This window comes from Cryptotermes secundus, unplaced genomic scaffold (assembly GCF_002891405.2).
Source record: "Cryptotermes secundus unplaced genomic scaffold, Csec_1.0 scaffold688, whole genome shotgun sequence".
Lineage (NCBI taxonomy): Eukaryota > Metazoa > Arthropoda > Insecta > Blattodea > Kalotermitidae > Cryptotermes > Cryptotermes secundus.
Window position 1 is genome coordinate 763223 of NW_019725012.1, and position 17086 is coordinate 780308.

Genomic DNA, 17086 nt, shown 5'->3' on the forward strand with positions numbered 1-17086 from the left:
ACTACTACTACTACTACTACTACTACTACTACTACTACTGCTGCTGCTGCTGCTGCTGGGGGCACGCGGTAGTGTAGTTGGTTGAGGCACTATGCTACAAGCCGGAAGGTCGCGGGATCGAATCCCGACGAGGTGGATTTTTTCAATTTACCTAATCCTTCCAGCCGCAATATGGCCCTCGGGTCGACTCAGTCTCTAACAGAAACGAGTACCAGGAATATTCCTGTGGATAAAGGGGCGGCCGGCGCGTAAGGCTGACAACCTCACCGCCATCTGTGAGCCGATTGTCTAGAAGATGTGGGAGCCTCAACTTCTCACAACCCTATGGGCTTCCACTCCCTGTTACAGGGATACTTTTACTTTTACTTTTACTACTACTACTACTACTACTACTACTACTACTACTACTACTACTACTACTACTACTACTGCTGCTGCTGCTGCTGCTGGGGGCACGCGGTAGTGTAGTTGGTTGAGGCACTATGCTACAAGCCGGAAGGTCGCGGGATCGAATCCCGACGAGGTGGATTTTTTCAATTTACCTAATCCTTCCAGCCGCAATATGGCCCTCGGGTCGACTCAGTCTCTAACAGAAACGAGTACCAGGAATATTCCTGTGGATAAAGGGGCGGCCGGCGCGTAAGGCTGACAACCTCACCGCCATCTGTGAGCCGATTGTCTAGAAGATGTGGGAGCCTCAACTTCTCACAACCCTATGGGCTTCCACTCCCTGTTACTGGGATACTTTTACTTTTACTTTTACTACTACTACTACTACTACTACTACTACTACTACTACTACTACTACTACTAATAATAATAATAATAATAATAATAATTCAATGTATTTATGTTCTCTTGTTCATAAGCTTTGACTGATTAGGCTCTCCAAAATTTTCCAATAAAAATCAACTTAAAAATTATGAATCCTTTCTAAAAATTCACTGTAACTTCATGGACGCGAGATATGCCCAATGAAATGTTTCTGCACTTACAGAAACATGCGCATGAGCTCTCGGAATTTACAAGAAAGATCCCAGTACTGGAGCGGCGCCATTTCTTGTATTTATCAGCGAAGATGCAACCTGAATAGCCCAGAGATGCCGGACAATTTCTATAAATAATTACGTACTTTTCCCATGATAATATTCGAGCACGTCGATCACCCTGTGGAAGTGAGTCACAAGGTGAACAAAAGTATTTTTATGTTTGGGATAGTGAAGGTCATTGACCCGTATGCCATACCGTGAGAATCGCTGGTAAGAGCGAATACATCAGCCAGAAGAAAAACAGTCTTCTAGCTAATGAACCGAAGATAGATTGTACAAGGATATTCTAAACAGAGGTTTTGTTTACTGACGAGAACGTTAAGGCAGAGTCAACGGGCGTGCTTCAAACACCACCCCACCCCACTCTACGCCAGTTCATAGCAAGGAAACAACTCTGGTTTGCTTTTAATAAAGATGAAAGATATAACAGCATTAGACAATGCCGTCTGGAGTTGAGAGTCGTTGGCACTGCCGACATGAAGACATGCATATTCAAATGTTTAGAGATGAACACGCTCTGCTTGTCGCTTGAAGAAGAATATGCATAATAAATATATAAAAATGAAACGGTAATGTAACTTTGTTCCCTAAGTGCACACCGAAAGAAAACATTTCTCTTATATCTGCATTCGTTATAACGGAAAATGATCGCCTCTGTGGTCTAGTGGTGAGAGTTCCGGGCTACAGATCCAAAGGTCCGCGTACGATTCCCGGCGCTACCAAATTTTCTGAGAAGTAACGGATCTAGAACGTGGTCCACTCAGCCTCGTGAGGATAACTGAGGAGTATTTCAAGGAGATAGCGGCTACGGTCTAGAAAACCGAGATTAACGGCCGTGGGGATCCGTTCTGCGGATCACGCGACATCCACTAACCGCTAAAGTTTCCTCTGCCAATTCTCATTCCACCAACTGCTCTACATTCATCAACTATCATCCGGAGCTGGTGCAATAGGCCAATTAGTTGCAGACGTACCAAGTGAACTAAAAAACTGTATCATACATGTTATTTCATGCATTTTTATTCTCAGTTATTCAACATCTTTCATCATACAGGCAGTGCTTAAGTCGCCATCTTCCTGTAAAATATAAATTATCTTATAATGGGGGAGAGCTCTTTACACGTAGTTTTTCTCAGTCCTTCCAGGCAAGATAAAGGAACAAAAATTAAAATAAGTGTTCACTTTTCCTCCCACATCCATAAATCCACAAATTTCGACGCTACGTAACTAATACAACTTAAAGGTGATCTTTAAATACACCAACAAGAAAAATACTATAAGGTTTTTCAAAAGAGTTATGACAATGAATGTTTTACATTTAACTCCAAACTATATTTGCCGCAGTTCCGAGATCGAGTCTATATGGTCCTCATAGGACCTACAAGAAGAAATATTACTGCTTTACTTGCCTAAAGAACGTAAATTCCTTAACATTTGAGCTCCTTTTATAACATCAGTCGAGTCTCCATGGTCTCATTAATAATATATCGCTTTAGAAAGAATTCTAAATTATACCCTATGGAGACGTAAAAATTTCCTTTTCCACCAATAAGAAAGTCGTTTCGAATTTCCTGGAGTACGCCTGTTTTCAGTTTCAAATTTTTGTCTCGAAAAGAATTTATTGGTTCAAAGCATTGCCCAGTTTTACGATCATTTTTCTCCTTATACAGATGGTTCCTAACCTTCCCTGAAATCCAGTGGGAGAGCTTAAAAAGCACAGACACCAGCTTCTTTAAATTATTGGATAGAAGTAAAGGTAGGGGCCGAGCCGTGAATTACATTGCAGAAGTAGCTCTTCTAGCAGAGCGATACCCGACGTACGGAATATATTCTCTACAGAATTCCTTTTTACAACAAAATCTCTGCTAATGCGATTAAAATTTGAGCGCCTGGATCTGTGAGATGCTTGTTTAGTTGCACGAAGACTGTTGGCTAACAGAATGTAAAACCTTGGCATACACAATTACAGAAGGTAGAAAAGTACTTCCCTCTATAATGTAAAGCGTTTCCTCAAGTTATTAACGTGGCTCACATGTAAATTATAAATGACAGCTATCCCCCTCACGTGTTCTAGCCTGGGCAATGTATACATCAAAATGAATTCAACACTTGTATACGATACTTAGTTTAGGCAGCTCCTCTAACCATACCTATCAAGGGCTTCCAAATCGTAGGCCTTCCTTTAACCTGCTGAAGCCTCAAAAAAAGTAAAAATAAATTTGAACTATAAGTTCGTACCTCACAGAAAACATATTACATCTCCATTTAAAGACAAACTTATTAAAGATGTTTACTGAAATAATCGCTTTTTATTCTGAAAACAACACGAAAAGCTTATATTTCAACTGTGCGAAAATGTATAGCTTTTTCAAGGAAACGCGAGTGGAACATATTTTAGCTTGTGGGGCCGTTGCTGTGCAACGACCGCAAGATGGATGGGAAATGGCTTGGTAAACACGTTCCCGCAGCAGCAGACATGAATGCAACAATGGTATAGGAACAGATCAACGGTGTTTTCTGTGACCGCGCCGCGGCCGTTGCTACGCAGCGGTGCGGTATATACATCTCTACAGCAACAAATCCAGACATTATAATAGAAGAGATGTGTTTGCTACGTGGTCAGTGCCGAGATGTTATAAGCAAGGGACAAGGTTAGAGCTTAGTCAGTTCTGTACGTGAGTCTGTGAAGAGAAGATTTCAGTACGTGAATCTGAAGAATCTCCGATGTTAGAAACTGTTGCTAGGGAACGGCTGGTGAAGAGACAGCAGACTGGAAAAGGCTTACCGATTGTGTTCATTGGTGAATTATGGATATTAACGGTGGGCCTATAATTACTTGTACTTAAGAGTCGTGTGTATATCTGGCCAATAAATGCAATTATCCAAAATCCCGTCCATAGTCACACATACTATGTGACAGTATAATAACACCCGTGGTTAATTGTCCCTTATGAATACCCGGAGTTTAATGTTATTTGCATTGTGATGACTTTGAATCTGCTTCCCCTGTTCAGTTCTCTTGTAATTATTAATTGTAAATCTTTCTTTAATTATTGGTGGCAGTGGCGTCGGTGATTTTCCTGTTCAAGTGCTTGATCAAATAAACCGGTAATAAAATAAAATTCAATTATAAATTTAAAATTCCTTGCAGATGTATACTGACATATATTACATGAAACATTTACTTAATCCGTTCTTCTTATGTCTTAAAGCGCCGAAGATTTTTTTTCTATTTGATCATTTTACAGAGGGTATAACTCCTTGGACGAGTGATCAGCTCATCGCAAGGCCTCTACCCAAACACAGGACAACAAACAGAATAAACACGTACACCAAAAATCCATGCCTTGAGTGGGATTCGAACCCACGATCCCGGCTTCCGAGAGAGCGAACGAGCCTTAGACCGCTCCCCTTTTTTATTGCTAGTAGGGTGGGACTAAGTTCCTTGTACTGCGGCCACTTCTGGCCTATTGTACCAGCCCAAGTTGATAGGTGAGGGTGATTGTGGAGCAATTGGTGGAATGAAGATCGGCAGAGGAAGCCGAAGTACTCGGAGAAAACCTGTCGCAGCGAGACTTTGTCCACCACAAATCCCACTTGACCAGACCCGGGATCGAACCCAGGCCGCCGCGGTGGGAAGTCAGCGACTATCAGCTTGAGCTATGGCGAGGCCTAGACGGCTCTTCTAGCGCGACCGGCTACATGAAACACGAGTAAATAAAATTTTCCGCAAGGCAAATATTAATTACTTCAGCCACTGGTGTTTACCGAATGTCGCCCAAAATCCTTAGCACACTTTTCTTTCAAAGAGCGACACTTAAAACTTTACAACAAATTTTATCGTGGAGAAAGAAAGAATTACGTCTTTAACTGTTTTAGGAATATAAAGTCAAGAAGCAGAAAATTGCATTCAGAAATCTTTATATAAGCTACGAGGGGCAAAAGCGTTCCCGAAAATAAAAACCACTTATAAGCAGATTGTGAAACAACAAGGACGCGAAAACCCAAGGTTCAGCAATGCGATTATGGGTGACAGAGAAGGGGGGGCATAACGGGATTTCCAAGAGCCGTCTATGTAGGATACAGGGAGTACACGTCGGTGGAACATAACCAGCGGCCCGCGGGAAGTCTCAATCATGGATAATATAGTTTGTGTATAACAGCTGTTATCCTCCAAGCATAATCAGAATGATCAAGTCAAGGAGAATGAGGTGGGCGGGGTATGTAGCACGAATGGGGGAGACGAGGAATGGATATAGGATATTGGTGGGAAAGCCAGAAGGAAAGAGACCACTGGGAAAGCAAAGGCGTAGGTGGGTGGACAATATTAAAATGGATCTTAGAGAGAGAGAGGATGGACTGGTATGGATTGAATTGATTTGGCTCAGGATAGGGACCAGTAGAGGGCTATTGTGAACACGGTAATGAACCTTCGGGTACTATAAAATTCTGGGACATTCTTGAGTGGCTGAAGAATTGGCGGCTCCTCAAGAAGGGCTCAGCTCCATTAGTAAGTAAGTAAGTAAGTAAATAAGTAGGGCCGCGCCATAGCTCAAGCAGTTAGTCGCTAGCTTCCCACCGCGGAGGCCCGGGTTCGGTCCCGGGTTTGGTCAAGTGGGATTTGTGGTGGACAAAGTGGCGCTGGGGCGGGGTTTCTCCGAGTATTTCGGTTTCCCCTGCCAATCTTCATTCCACGAATTATTCCACAATCACTCTGACCTTGCTATGAGAATGGTAGCTCGAAGGATATGCTCCTCGATACGTGATGAGTATGATGTAAAGCCGTGTAGTTCGGAGAGAGCTAGACGTTTCGAAAGAACTGATCGCCTCCATCTTCAGGGCCGAAAAAATATGTCAAGCAAGAAACCAAGAGATGCAAACGGAAAGTTCAAAAAGGATCTCAGATCCAGTCTCTTTACAATTCCTCAGAGATTTATTTTGCAGTGCATTTCTGTACTTCAAATATTCCCTTTGTTTGACAAATACATCCATTTAACTCGACATCTGAGAGAGGCATATTAAACTGTAAAACTTCGTAATATTTTTCGTTGATTTAGATATGTAAATTGTATATAGTAAAAAGGTAAAGTTCTCCCTGTACTAACTCATTAAGCACTACGCCATGAAGGCGTATGGGGGAATGGATGTATATATCCACATATTCATCTAAGCACTAGCTGGAGGTGAGTGGTCAGCTTCACGCCTCGGCCGCTTTACTCAGGGGAAAGATCCCTCGGTACCCACTGAATATGAGGTTGGGTGGACCCCAGAGCCGGTCCGAACGACGTGGAGAAGAGAAAATCCTTGACTCCACCGGGACTCGAACTCTGACCTCTTGGTCGTCCAGCCCGTAACCAGTTGCTATACCGACTTCACTATCCCAGCTCCTAAACTGTACATAGCATATACGAGTATATGCTATATACACAATACATATTATGTATAAACTATATAAATATTTTATATGATGTACTTTTGATGTCGAATATCTCATATATGTCAGTATTTTTTGTTTCTGTAACACTATATAAGCTATAAACTGCAGGGTTTTTTCCCTTGGCACTACAGCCCCAGTGGGCCTAGGCCTACCTCCATGAACTCCGTTAACTTCGGTTTTTCTAGATCTTACACATACGGTAGGACTCCTTGGGCGAGTGATCAGCTCGTCGCAAGGCCTCTACTTGTAGACAAACACAGAAAAGCGCACACAAACATCCATGCCCTGAGTGGGACTCGAACCCACGATCCCGGTTTCCAAGCGAGCGAAGACAGTACATGCCTTAGACCGCTCGGCTACCGTGACCGGCAGTGTATAAGAATAATATATAAGAATTCAGTTCGTACCTCACAGGAAACAGATCCGAACCCACGATCCCGGCTTCCGAGCGAGTGAAGACAGTACATGCCTTAGACCGCTCGGCTACCGTGACCGGCAGTGTATAAGAATAATATATAAGAATTCAGTTCGTACCTCACAGGAAACAGATTCGAACCCACGATCCCGGTTTCCAAGCGAGCGAAGACAGTACATGCCTTAGACCGCTCGGCTACCGTGACCGGCATAAACTGCGGTTAGAAAAGAAGAAAAATGAGGAGATATGGAAATATATGCCACGTAAGATAAACTGACGTAATGAGGAGTTCAGCGGGTAAAACAAGTGCAAAGGAGCTATGACGCTGGGGCAACACAGACAGCCTTCCGCTATAGTCTACACCAACAGAGATACTGGCCTACCAAGAAAGAGACTGGGAGCTACAGAACCAGGAAATTACCCATACCCCGAGGTGAACATGATGGCTCTCATAATAAGGCCTGAGGTTTTGTTCCTTCCGAATTTCAACAATTCTAGGATTTGAGGTTATCACAGCGGTGATAATGGAAAGATGTATCCTCTGGGATATAACTCCGTGTAGACCGTTGCGATTCAACTAAAGTTTCGGAGGTATATTTCGCTTCCATCATGAACCAGAGCTTCACACGTGCTTCTTGCTGGTTTCTTGCTTGATTCACTACTCGAATCTGAATATGAAGCCTATGTTCCTCCTTAACGTCGGTTGACTTACATGGCGTTACACCCAATTTTACAAATTGATTTGATTCTGAGTAATCCTGGTATAATATTATGATATGCAGAATCAGTGTCACGCAACGGCTGTATAAACAGGCGACAGTATAACAGCCGTTCATAGAGAACGGCTCTGTGGAAATGTTGCTTCCACGTAAGCGAAAGTACACGCAATAATTAAAAACGTTTTCTGTGGAGTCCGTGCCGGGGATATATAACGAGGACTAGTAGTTCGAGAGAGTAAAATATTGTCGCGAGTCCCAAGGGACTCGGACCCGAGAACGACCGCGCAGCATATCAAAAGTGAGATACGTCCTCTCATTAGAGAGGCCGCCGCACAAAAAGAAGACCGTAACTATTAAACAGTAATAATTAATATCTGGTTATGAGCCCTAGATGGGGCTCGACACCAAGATTTACTGATTGACTCACCGTCAGTCGCAATGTGACTTTGACTTTGAAGAATTCTCTGGAAAACGACAGACACGTCCTCTCGTCAGAGAGAGCGTGCCACATTAACAAGCCCGCAAGTGTCTGACAGCAATAACGATTTAGTTTTAAACCCCAGTCGGGCCCTTTATTCCAAAACAGACTGACCGACTGAACGTCGGTCGTAGCATAACTTTGACTTTGACTTTTGAAGAATTTTCAATAACATGCCATATGTTCGATCTGTACACTAGAAGAAAAGCCAACCATATTCACGAAACAAAACCATCTTCTCGTCAGAGAGGATGTTATACATAAGGTTCATTACCGTAAGGGTTGAGTTGCAAACACAAATCTGTGGTCGTGATCCTCAAGGGGCTCGACGCCGAGAAGAACTGATTGACGGCAAACCGCCAGTCGTAAATTAACTGTGACTTTGAGTGGTAGGTTGAGTCAGTTGAGAGTTGCAGCTGTGAGAAATGAGAAGCTGGTAACTGAGGCAGGGGATAGTTCTGGAACGTCTGCCGTTGGAAGCCGCTAGTAAGCAACGGCTAGTGAAGACTGAGTAGAATTTAGTCACGTTCTGTAAGTGTTCAATATAATTGATTACCAATAATCACTCAGGCACGTGACAATATAACACTGAAATAAATCGGTTACAGAAAATGAACTTAATTTCCACTCGTACAGTTCTGTTTCCCTTCTGTGCAGTTCTGGGTGATAACACTGATGATATCCAACATTGGAAGAACCTCCCACGATAATCAGATTCTCCGATCATAACAAGTTAATTAAAGCATTTGATAACCGATAATTTCAATGGGGACACGGCAGTACGTAAATGATTTGACATACCGTTACAGTGAACGAATATTGAAGTCGACGAGGTGTATCCACATGTGCACTCATGTTAATGTCTGCAACCCAGATGACGTCATTCTTCATAGGCACCGCCATGAAAACCTCAAATCTTACATTCTTTATAGTCGAATACAAAAAAGAAAACTTTACTTAAACTAATCTCAGATACATGACTGAATATGTTAACTAAATAGGATACCAGATACATATAGTAATACTCCGTGGCCTGTAGTCCGCAAGCGAACTATACCGACCGAGCGACCGCCGCTTGTCGGCTAAGTTAGTGCCAAATTTTGCGGATAGAGGGTGTCACGTATAGTAGTAAGCATTTATATTATATGAGACCATATATATATAGAGAGAGCGCAATTCAATACTTTAACAAATTCTTTAAATGTACCGTCCGATGTTGGTTTTAGGAAATGAAACTTGTAGCGCGAGATAATACTAGAAGACCAATAAACTTATTATTTCACAGTGAAATGTGTGCGAGTTTTGATGGTTCTTGTGTTGACACTCCGTGGTTTTATTCCGCAAGTGAAATATACCGACCGAGCGACTGCCGCTTGTCGACGAAGTTAGAGCCAACTTTAGCGGATAGAGGGTGTCGCGTGGTCAGCGCAACGAAAGGAACACTTTTAAAAGTAATTTTAAAACACAACAGGATGCATTTCTTGAAGATTTACAGTTTCTATTTTTCGTTTGATGCTAGAGAGACCATATTTCTCAAAATATATAGCAAAATTATTATTTTGAAGGTATTTATGTCAAGTGTGTGAGAATACGAACGTATAACCAACATTTATATTCCCCAATATTTTACTAGATATTGCCAAATTTGTCGAACGTCATTACATCTGTGGGTCTTACCTGCCCTGACAGTGACCTCTCTGCTGATGATGGTGCCGACGCTGTTGGCTACGACGCACCTGTACACGGCCCAATGGACGTCCTGGCGGAACACCTCGGCGTCGAAAGGTGGGAAGTAGATTGAGCCGTTATTGAGCACTAGTCTGATTCCAGGGATGGAAGTTACGGCCAAGTTGTCAGGTCCGAGCCACTCGACCGTGGGTTCCGGATTGCCACGGGCTGAGCAATCCACACGCCCACCACTGGAGTTAGTGAACTCTACTTTAGGAGGAGGCTCACCCACAAAAACGGGGCCCTGAGTGTCGTAAAGAGACCCCGCATTCACTTCAATTTCTGCAACAAAGAAACGATACAAGGTTTGTATGGCTTTTGTCTGATTCCACAGAACTGATATATCTCTCATATTATAGCGTATAGAACCGTCGCTATGTAACGACCGCGACATGGGCGACGACTTGGTAAACACGTACTCGAACCAACAGACAAGGAACGAATCAAAAGAGATGTGTTTTCTATTTTGTCCGTGCCGAAATGTTATAAGCAACGGAAAGTTAGAGCTCAGTCAGTTCTATACGGGAGTCTGTGAAGAGATGATTTGAGCACGTGAAGCTGAAGAATCTCCACTGTTAGAAGCCGTTACCAGAAAACATCTAATGAAGACAATGCAGGCTGGAGAATACTTAGCATGTAGTGGTTTATAGAGTGTGGATGTCAGCGATAGTATTATATTATTTGTAGTTAACGACATTTAAGTGGTCAATAATTCGAGTCACCAATCAAAACCCCGTCTATAGTCATACATACGCGTGAAAATATTTAACTAGAATGAAAATGTAGTCAGACAAAAAGGTAGAACTAAAAGGAAAACTTAGAAATAATATTGCAGTCTGATTTGTACACAGGACGTAAAAGTTTTGAATCTTTGTCGTAACTTCGACTACTTTGCCCATGGACCTACTATCAACATTGGTAGTCCCCAGACAGACTTGAAGACAACGAAAGATTTCGATCTGGGCTTTGTATCTAAAGACCTCTCAAATCAGAGCTGAGAGCGTATTTACCTAATTCGGTATTTTCTATGAAGGTTTTGGATTGAATATTCAATTTTTTGACCACTTTAACCCATAACTAGTAATTCCACCTAACTGTAGCTCCATCGCTAATTTCCACACTCTAGAGCACACTAGAAGTCTTTTCCAGCCGGAAGAGTCTTTATTAGTAGTTGCCTGGTAACGGCTTCTAACAAGGAATATTCCTCTGATTTCGGACTCGAAGTCCTCTCTGAACAGCGACTCCCTTCCAACCTTATATTACTACCAACGGTTAGTCAGCCAGCCTGTCTTGGAATAAAACAGCCATCTGGTGCTTATGACTACATTTTTATTACTGTCAGACAGTTGCGGGTTTGTTGATGTGAGGCGCTCTTTCTGACGAGAGGGCGGGTCTATCGTTCACAATTTATGCTGGCCCTCGCCAGCGCAGTCATTCTCGGGTCCGATCCCCGTGGGGCTCGTGACCATATTTTACTGTCTCAGATTTGAGACTTCTCTTTTTGTCACCTCCTACGACTGGCAGGGTCACGGTGGAGGTATTCGACCCCGCCTTCACACGGGATTAGTCAAAAGTCAAAGCCACATTGCGACTGACGGTCGGTCAGTCAGTCAGTCAATCATTCAGTCTTGATGTCGACCCGATATTTATTACTGTTTGACAGTTACGGTCTTGTTTTTGTGGGGCGCCCTTTCTGACGAGAGGATGGGTCTGTCATTGTCTGCAGTAGTGAGATATTTATAATAATGTAAAGAATATTTACATTTTACATGTTAAACATGTTAATAAATGTACATAAAATATTTGCAGGGCCTCGTCAGTCCAGCAGATTACGCCCTATTTCTAGTAACTTCCGCTACAACGACAGTATAGTCACTTAAACGGTCGTATGCTTGACCACGGGATTAGTAATATCCATTAGTTTTGTAGCCTTTCGGCACGGACCACCTAAGAAAACACCGTTTCCAATAACACCTCTACTGTTCCGTGACGATCTTTACTTTGGAGATGTGTTTGTTACTGTTACCTAGTAATGGCTCTGGTATATCTGCTCATCTCGCAGTCGTTGCATAGTATCGGCTGTACACGCTACAGTATACAGAAAGAAACCAGTTCATTTTGACATATAACCAAGAATATCAACACAGGTTTCAAATAAGAGTTACCTCTAAATAGGGCCGAGACATAGCTCAAGCGGTTAGTCGCTGGCTTCCCACCGCGGCGGACCAGCTTCGACCCCGGGTCTGGTCAAGTGGGATCTGTGGTGGCCAAAGTCGTTCTGGGGCGGGTATTCTCCGAGTGCTTCTGTTTCCCCTGCCAATCTTCATTCCACCAATTGCTCCACAATCACCCTCACCTATCACCTGGGGCTGGTACAATAGGCCAGAAGTGGCCGCAGTACAAGGGACTTAGTCCCACACGACTAGCAATAAAAAACCCCCCTATAAATAGAAGCTTTAAAGGATCAGGATATGTCTCATTTAGGCAGCTCAACTTAACAAATTGTGTTATGTTCCTAAGGCAGAGGTAGTTAATAGTTTCGGTAAGAATACTTCCTTCATATATGAAGCTATGAAAATACCACATCAAGGAAATGAGTAAACTTCGTGAAATTATATTATAAGTAAGAGCAAATATCTTTGAAGAGCAAGTTTATAAACTGGTCTCATTTACGCCAGGAAGTAACAGTGTTGAGCACGGTTGGGAGATGTCCTATTAACTATCATGGCTGTCGCTACCAGATTTCATTTCAGATTATATAATAAAACAAACTCCGTGGTTTCAGTCCGCAAGCGAACTATACCGACCGAGCGACCTCCGCTTGTCGGCGAAGTTAGTGCCAACTTTTCCGGATAGATGGTGTCGCATGGTCAGCGCATCTGATCCCCACGGCTCTTAATCACGGTTCTCTTGACAGGAGTCACTATTTCCTTGAAATAGCTCCTCAATTATCCTCACCAGGCTGAGTGGACCCCGTTCCAGACCCACTACTTCTCAGAAAAAATCTGGAGCGCTGGAACTGTAGCCAGGAACTCTGACCACTAGACCACAGAGGCGATATCTCTAATACTCGCATCTTTGCCTGTTGCCTGTACTATATTCCGATTTTGAGCCAGTTGCTCTATTTCTCGAAACCTGTGAGTCTTTTAACATCTGTGAAAATAACAGACTTATAGGGACATTTTATTGGGCACTGTCCATTGAAAGTCATGTTTTACATAAACAACGTTGGGACTGATTTCAGGCAATTTGTTTTTATTACGGCTCCAGTTACGCGAGCATGAATTGTGTATTTAATCTCGAATCGCANCCAACTGATCTTCTCCATCCTTCTCCAACACCACATTTCGAAACTTTCCAGATGTTTCTGATCTACTGTCCTAAGTGTCCATGTTTCAGCCCCATACAGAGCTATGCTCCAAATGTAGCATTTCACTAGTTTCTTCCTCAAATTTAAGCCCAATTTGCTGGTTAAAAGATTCTTCTTCTTGCTAAATGCAGCTTTTGCCAGGGCAATCCTGGATTTAATTTCACACATGCATAATATACCTCGGAAAAATGAGAAGTACCTAACAGAATGTTGGCAATGAACTGTCGGTGGCCAGTGGCCAGTGGCCATTTGTCGAGATTGCACTAACACAAGATGTCAACATGGCAACCTGAAACTTCCAACAGTCATATAGATAATGAAACCAGCCACCAATATTATTAAACTGATAAGTAACGAGGTAGAACACGCGGTAGCGAAGTTGGTTGAGGCACTATGCTACAAGACGGTAGGACGTGGGTTCGATTCCCAATGAGGTTAACGGATTCTTTTCAATTTATCTAATCTTTCCAGCCACACTATGGCCCTGGGGTCGATTCAGTCTCTAGCAGAAATGAGTACGAGGGATCTTCTGGGGGTAAAAGACGACCGGCGCGTAAGGCTGACAACCTCACCAACATCTGTGGGCCGATTGTCTAGAACAGGCATGTCTAACGCATCGATCGCGGGATGATTTTTGGTCGATCTTATAGGCCTATAAGGAAATTATACGTTAAAAGCATTTAAATTCACTTGTACTATATAATATGATTATATTCAGATTCTGAAGGGAAAATACGTATTAAAGTAGTTTGTACTTTCAATGTACGTTGCTTTTAAAACAAACATCATGTGTCGTGTTATTTTTAGCAATATTTTTGTTATAGAGAGGTACGGCGATAGGAGAGGGTGGTAGATCACTGGCAGTTTTGACACTAAAAGTCGATCACAACCTGTCTGAAGTTGGACATGCCTGGTCTAGAAGATGTGGGTGTCTCGACGTCTTGCAACCCTATGGGTCTCCATGGACTGTTACAGGGATTGCTTTACCTTATACAACTAGAAAAATAATTCCGTTTATTTTCTTTTTGGAGCATATAACCATAAAAGTATTATTTGAAATTAGAGATGGTCTTAATTATAAACATATATAAAAATTCTTCAACTCGGAGACTTCTACTTCCTACTTCTCTCTGGCTCTCTACGTGAGTTATCCAAAATTCGGGTGTCCATAACAAGTTAATTGCTTTTCATTTTTTTTTATTTTTCCCTTTCTTATATAATTGTTATTTCTCAGATAAAAACATTAGTACTGGTCCAGCATGCTTCCGAGAAGGCCGAAATGACTCACATGACTGCAAATACATTAATTAGAAAGAAGACCCAAAGCAATCTCGTCAAATGCGTGAGAGAGCTTTACCGTGTATCTTAAACACCGAATTCACTAGCTTCAATGTGTGTACGGACTCGTAAATTTCGGAACGAAAACTTCGGAATTTCTATTATGTTGACGACAACATTAACAGCTATAAAATCCGTCTACGTTGGCTACGCTTAATCACAGGATGTCTGAGAGATTAACGTGCCCTGTACACACAATTTAAATTCACCATTTTATTAGCTCATGCAAATGATGTGCAATTAGCCGGATGGAGTTGTTGGACCTTTACGTTCGTAAGATGCTGAGTCGCGTGTAGCGTGTCAATTCCCTGCTTCTACATTCCCTGTTTGTTTCTACCAAACGTACCGAAACATCCTAAAAATTACTCGTATTATAGGGAAGAAGTATATTACAGTTATCCCTGTAACAAGCCGTGGAGGCCCATAGCGTTGTGAGACGTCGAGGCTCCCACATGTTTTAGACTCACAGATGGCGGTAAGGTTGTCAGCCTTACACAAATTTACCTTACTGAATTTAAATCTACTATGAATTTTCTTGTAACTTAAGTTTATTGAAAGAAGTTCCAGAAATGTCTGCAATTAGATATTGTGGCGTGTGGCCTAAATGCCAGAATATCTGAGCTAGACCGTGTGTACATTTCTAGGCAACGGCTTGGTATCCATGTGAATATAATAATATTTTTATTTAAAGCAATTGTGGTAGTGCTATTTTATGGAAATCTTGATGTACAATTTCATGCCTTTTAATCCTAACATTCGTAATGGATAATTTTAATCATGAATGGCGATACAAGGACAGGGAAATTATTTTGTGATATATGGATAGGATGATTCATAGTTACGTGACTATGCTCTTAGGCAAAATGGGTACATTAGATTGATAATAATTATAGTTTGGGTGTCGTTCCTGGTAATGTTTTATGTTTCATATTGTGTCATGTTTATTTTTCAAGCTTCATTAAAACAAATGATGTTGGGTACAGGAATATAAATTACCTTAATGACGTTTGCTGTAATAAAGCTCAGACTGAAATGACACGTACAATTCACATTCAACATTGTATATGGACTTAATTATCCTCACAAAAAATGTTCATCATAACATGCAGAGAGCAGAACAAATAGTGATTGAGGTTAGCTCTAAGGGGCCCAACTGAGTAGGAGTCTTCCACACTCATCTGAGGACGGAAGCAGACATAGTTTCCGAAATGTCGTGTATGGACGATGGAAAAGTTCAAAACCCAAGTAATTCTAAGAAATGTCTAACAATATCCATGCCTTTAGTCCAACTGCTGTCGATTTTTCTGCCATTTCGGATTTACGACAATTTGGGTTAAAATGTATACCTTGAGGGTTTAGCGTTAACAGTGAACATCCAAAAACATCGAAAGTATTTCGCTTTAGTGCTGGAATCCGTGAAGAAATCATTATTATTATTATTATTGGAGGGGGTGGGTTTCCCCGTACACCGCGACCAGTTCGATCTATTGTACGTCCCCCTGTGATATTCTACCAGTCTCTATATCCTACCGGTACTGGTGCGTACCATCAGTCCCGATTCAGCCAGCGAGTTCGGCCTCTACTGGCTCAGCGGTATCTAGATGCTTCCCCATCTACCAGAGGCGTTAGAGACTACTGTTGGGCGGGAAATGTCCTTGAATTTGGCTCAGTGACCTCCTTTGGAGATATGAGGTTCATTTACGTGCCGTAAAGCTATGACACGGGACCCACGGCTTAAAGTCCCTCCCGGAGGACTTGTTCCCTGATTTTTTCCGCCCTTAAAAATTACACGACCTCCGCCGGGTTTGAACTCGGGTACCTTGAATCATGAGGTGGGAACGTTACCCCTAGACTACGGAGGCCGCTCTGAAGAAATCTTTACTGAAACACGAAGAAATTTCGGAAGCGGGTTTTCTCATTTGATTATCGAGTTGACGATATTCAAAGAATTCATTCATGCGATCCCATGGGACTGGCGCATTTGCTTCCAATAAAAATATTCATATTACAAATTCACCATGAACGGAATATTGATTGCATATCTGAAAACGAGCCGAGATGGCTTTAAACAAATTCGCGAGACTGCTGCGTGCAAAACGCATTAATAAGTCCATGCTTTTTTAACGCACAAAGGAACTGATTTTATGTGGAACCGTGGGCAAGAACCCGTCGAATTTAAGCAGATATTTTTAACTTCAGATCGCTTGAAAATATAAATACGAGTGATTCAGTAAATAGGTTATAATTTGAAGTAAAACATCTATCATGGATGCAATAGATTTTCTATATGTTTGTATGTATCTTCAACCTCCTGTCCAAATACTCTCCTCAGCACCCTGTTCTCAAACACTCTCAGTCTACGGTTTATGGTAACCGTCTTACAGTGTATACACTTTTTCACCTTATTCTTCACTTCCACACTACATGTTTCAGCACTAATGTGCCATCTTCAGGTGTCTTTATGCACGTTAAACTATTGTACTGCATGCCATAATGTCTTCATTCTAAAATGACTAAAATCTGTGTTCGTCATATAGGACGATGAATTCTAA

General features: G+C 42.1%; 1 protein-coding gene across 7 annotated transcripts in view; it reads right to left on the reverse strand.

Moving 5' to 3' along the window:
- The window catches only part of LOC111863230 (Down syndrome cell adhesion molecule-like protein Dscam2), a 407724-nt gene that overhangs the window by 260518 nt on the left and 130120 nt on the right, over window positions 1-17086 (reverse strand). For all 7 annotated transcript variants that reach the window (XM_033750977.1, XM_033750976.1, XM_033750975.1 and 4 more), the window contains exon 3: window positions 9776-10108. In XM_033750977.1, the coding sequence (XP_033606868.1) occupies window positions 9776-10108 (333 nt within the window). The remainder of the gene's footprint in view (window positions 1-9775; window positions 10109-17086) is intronic.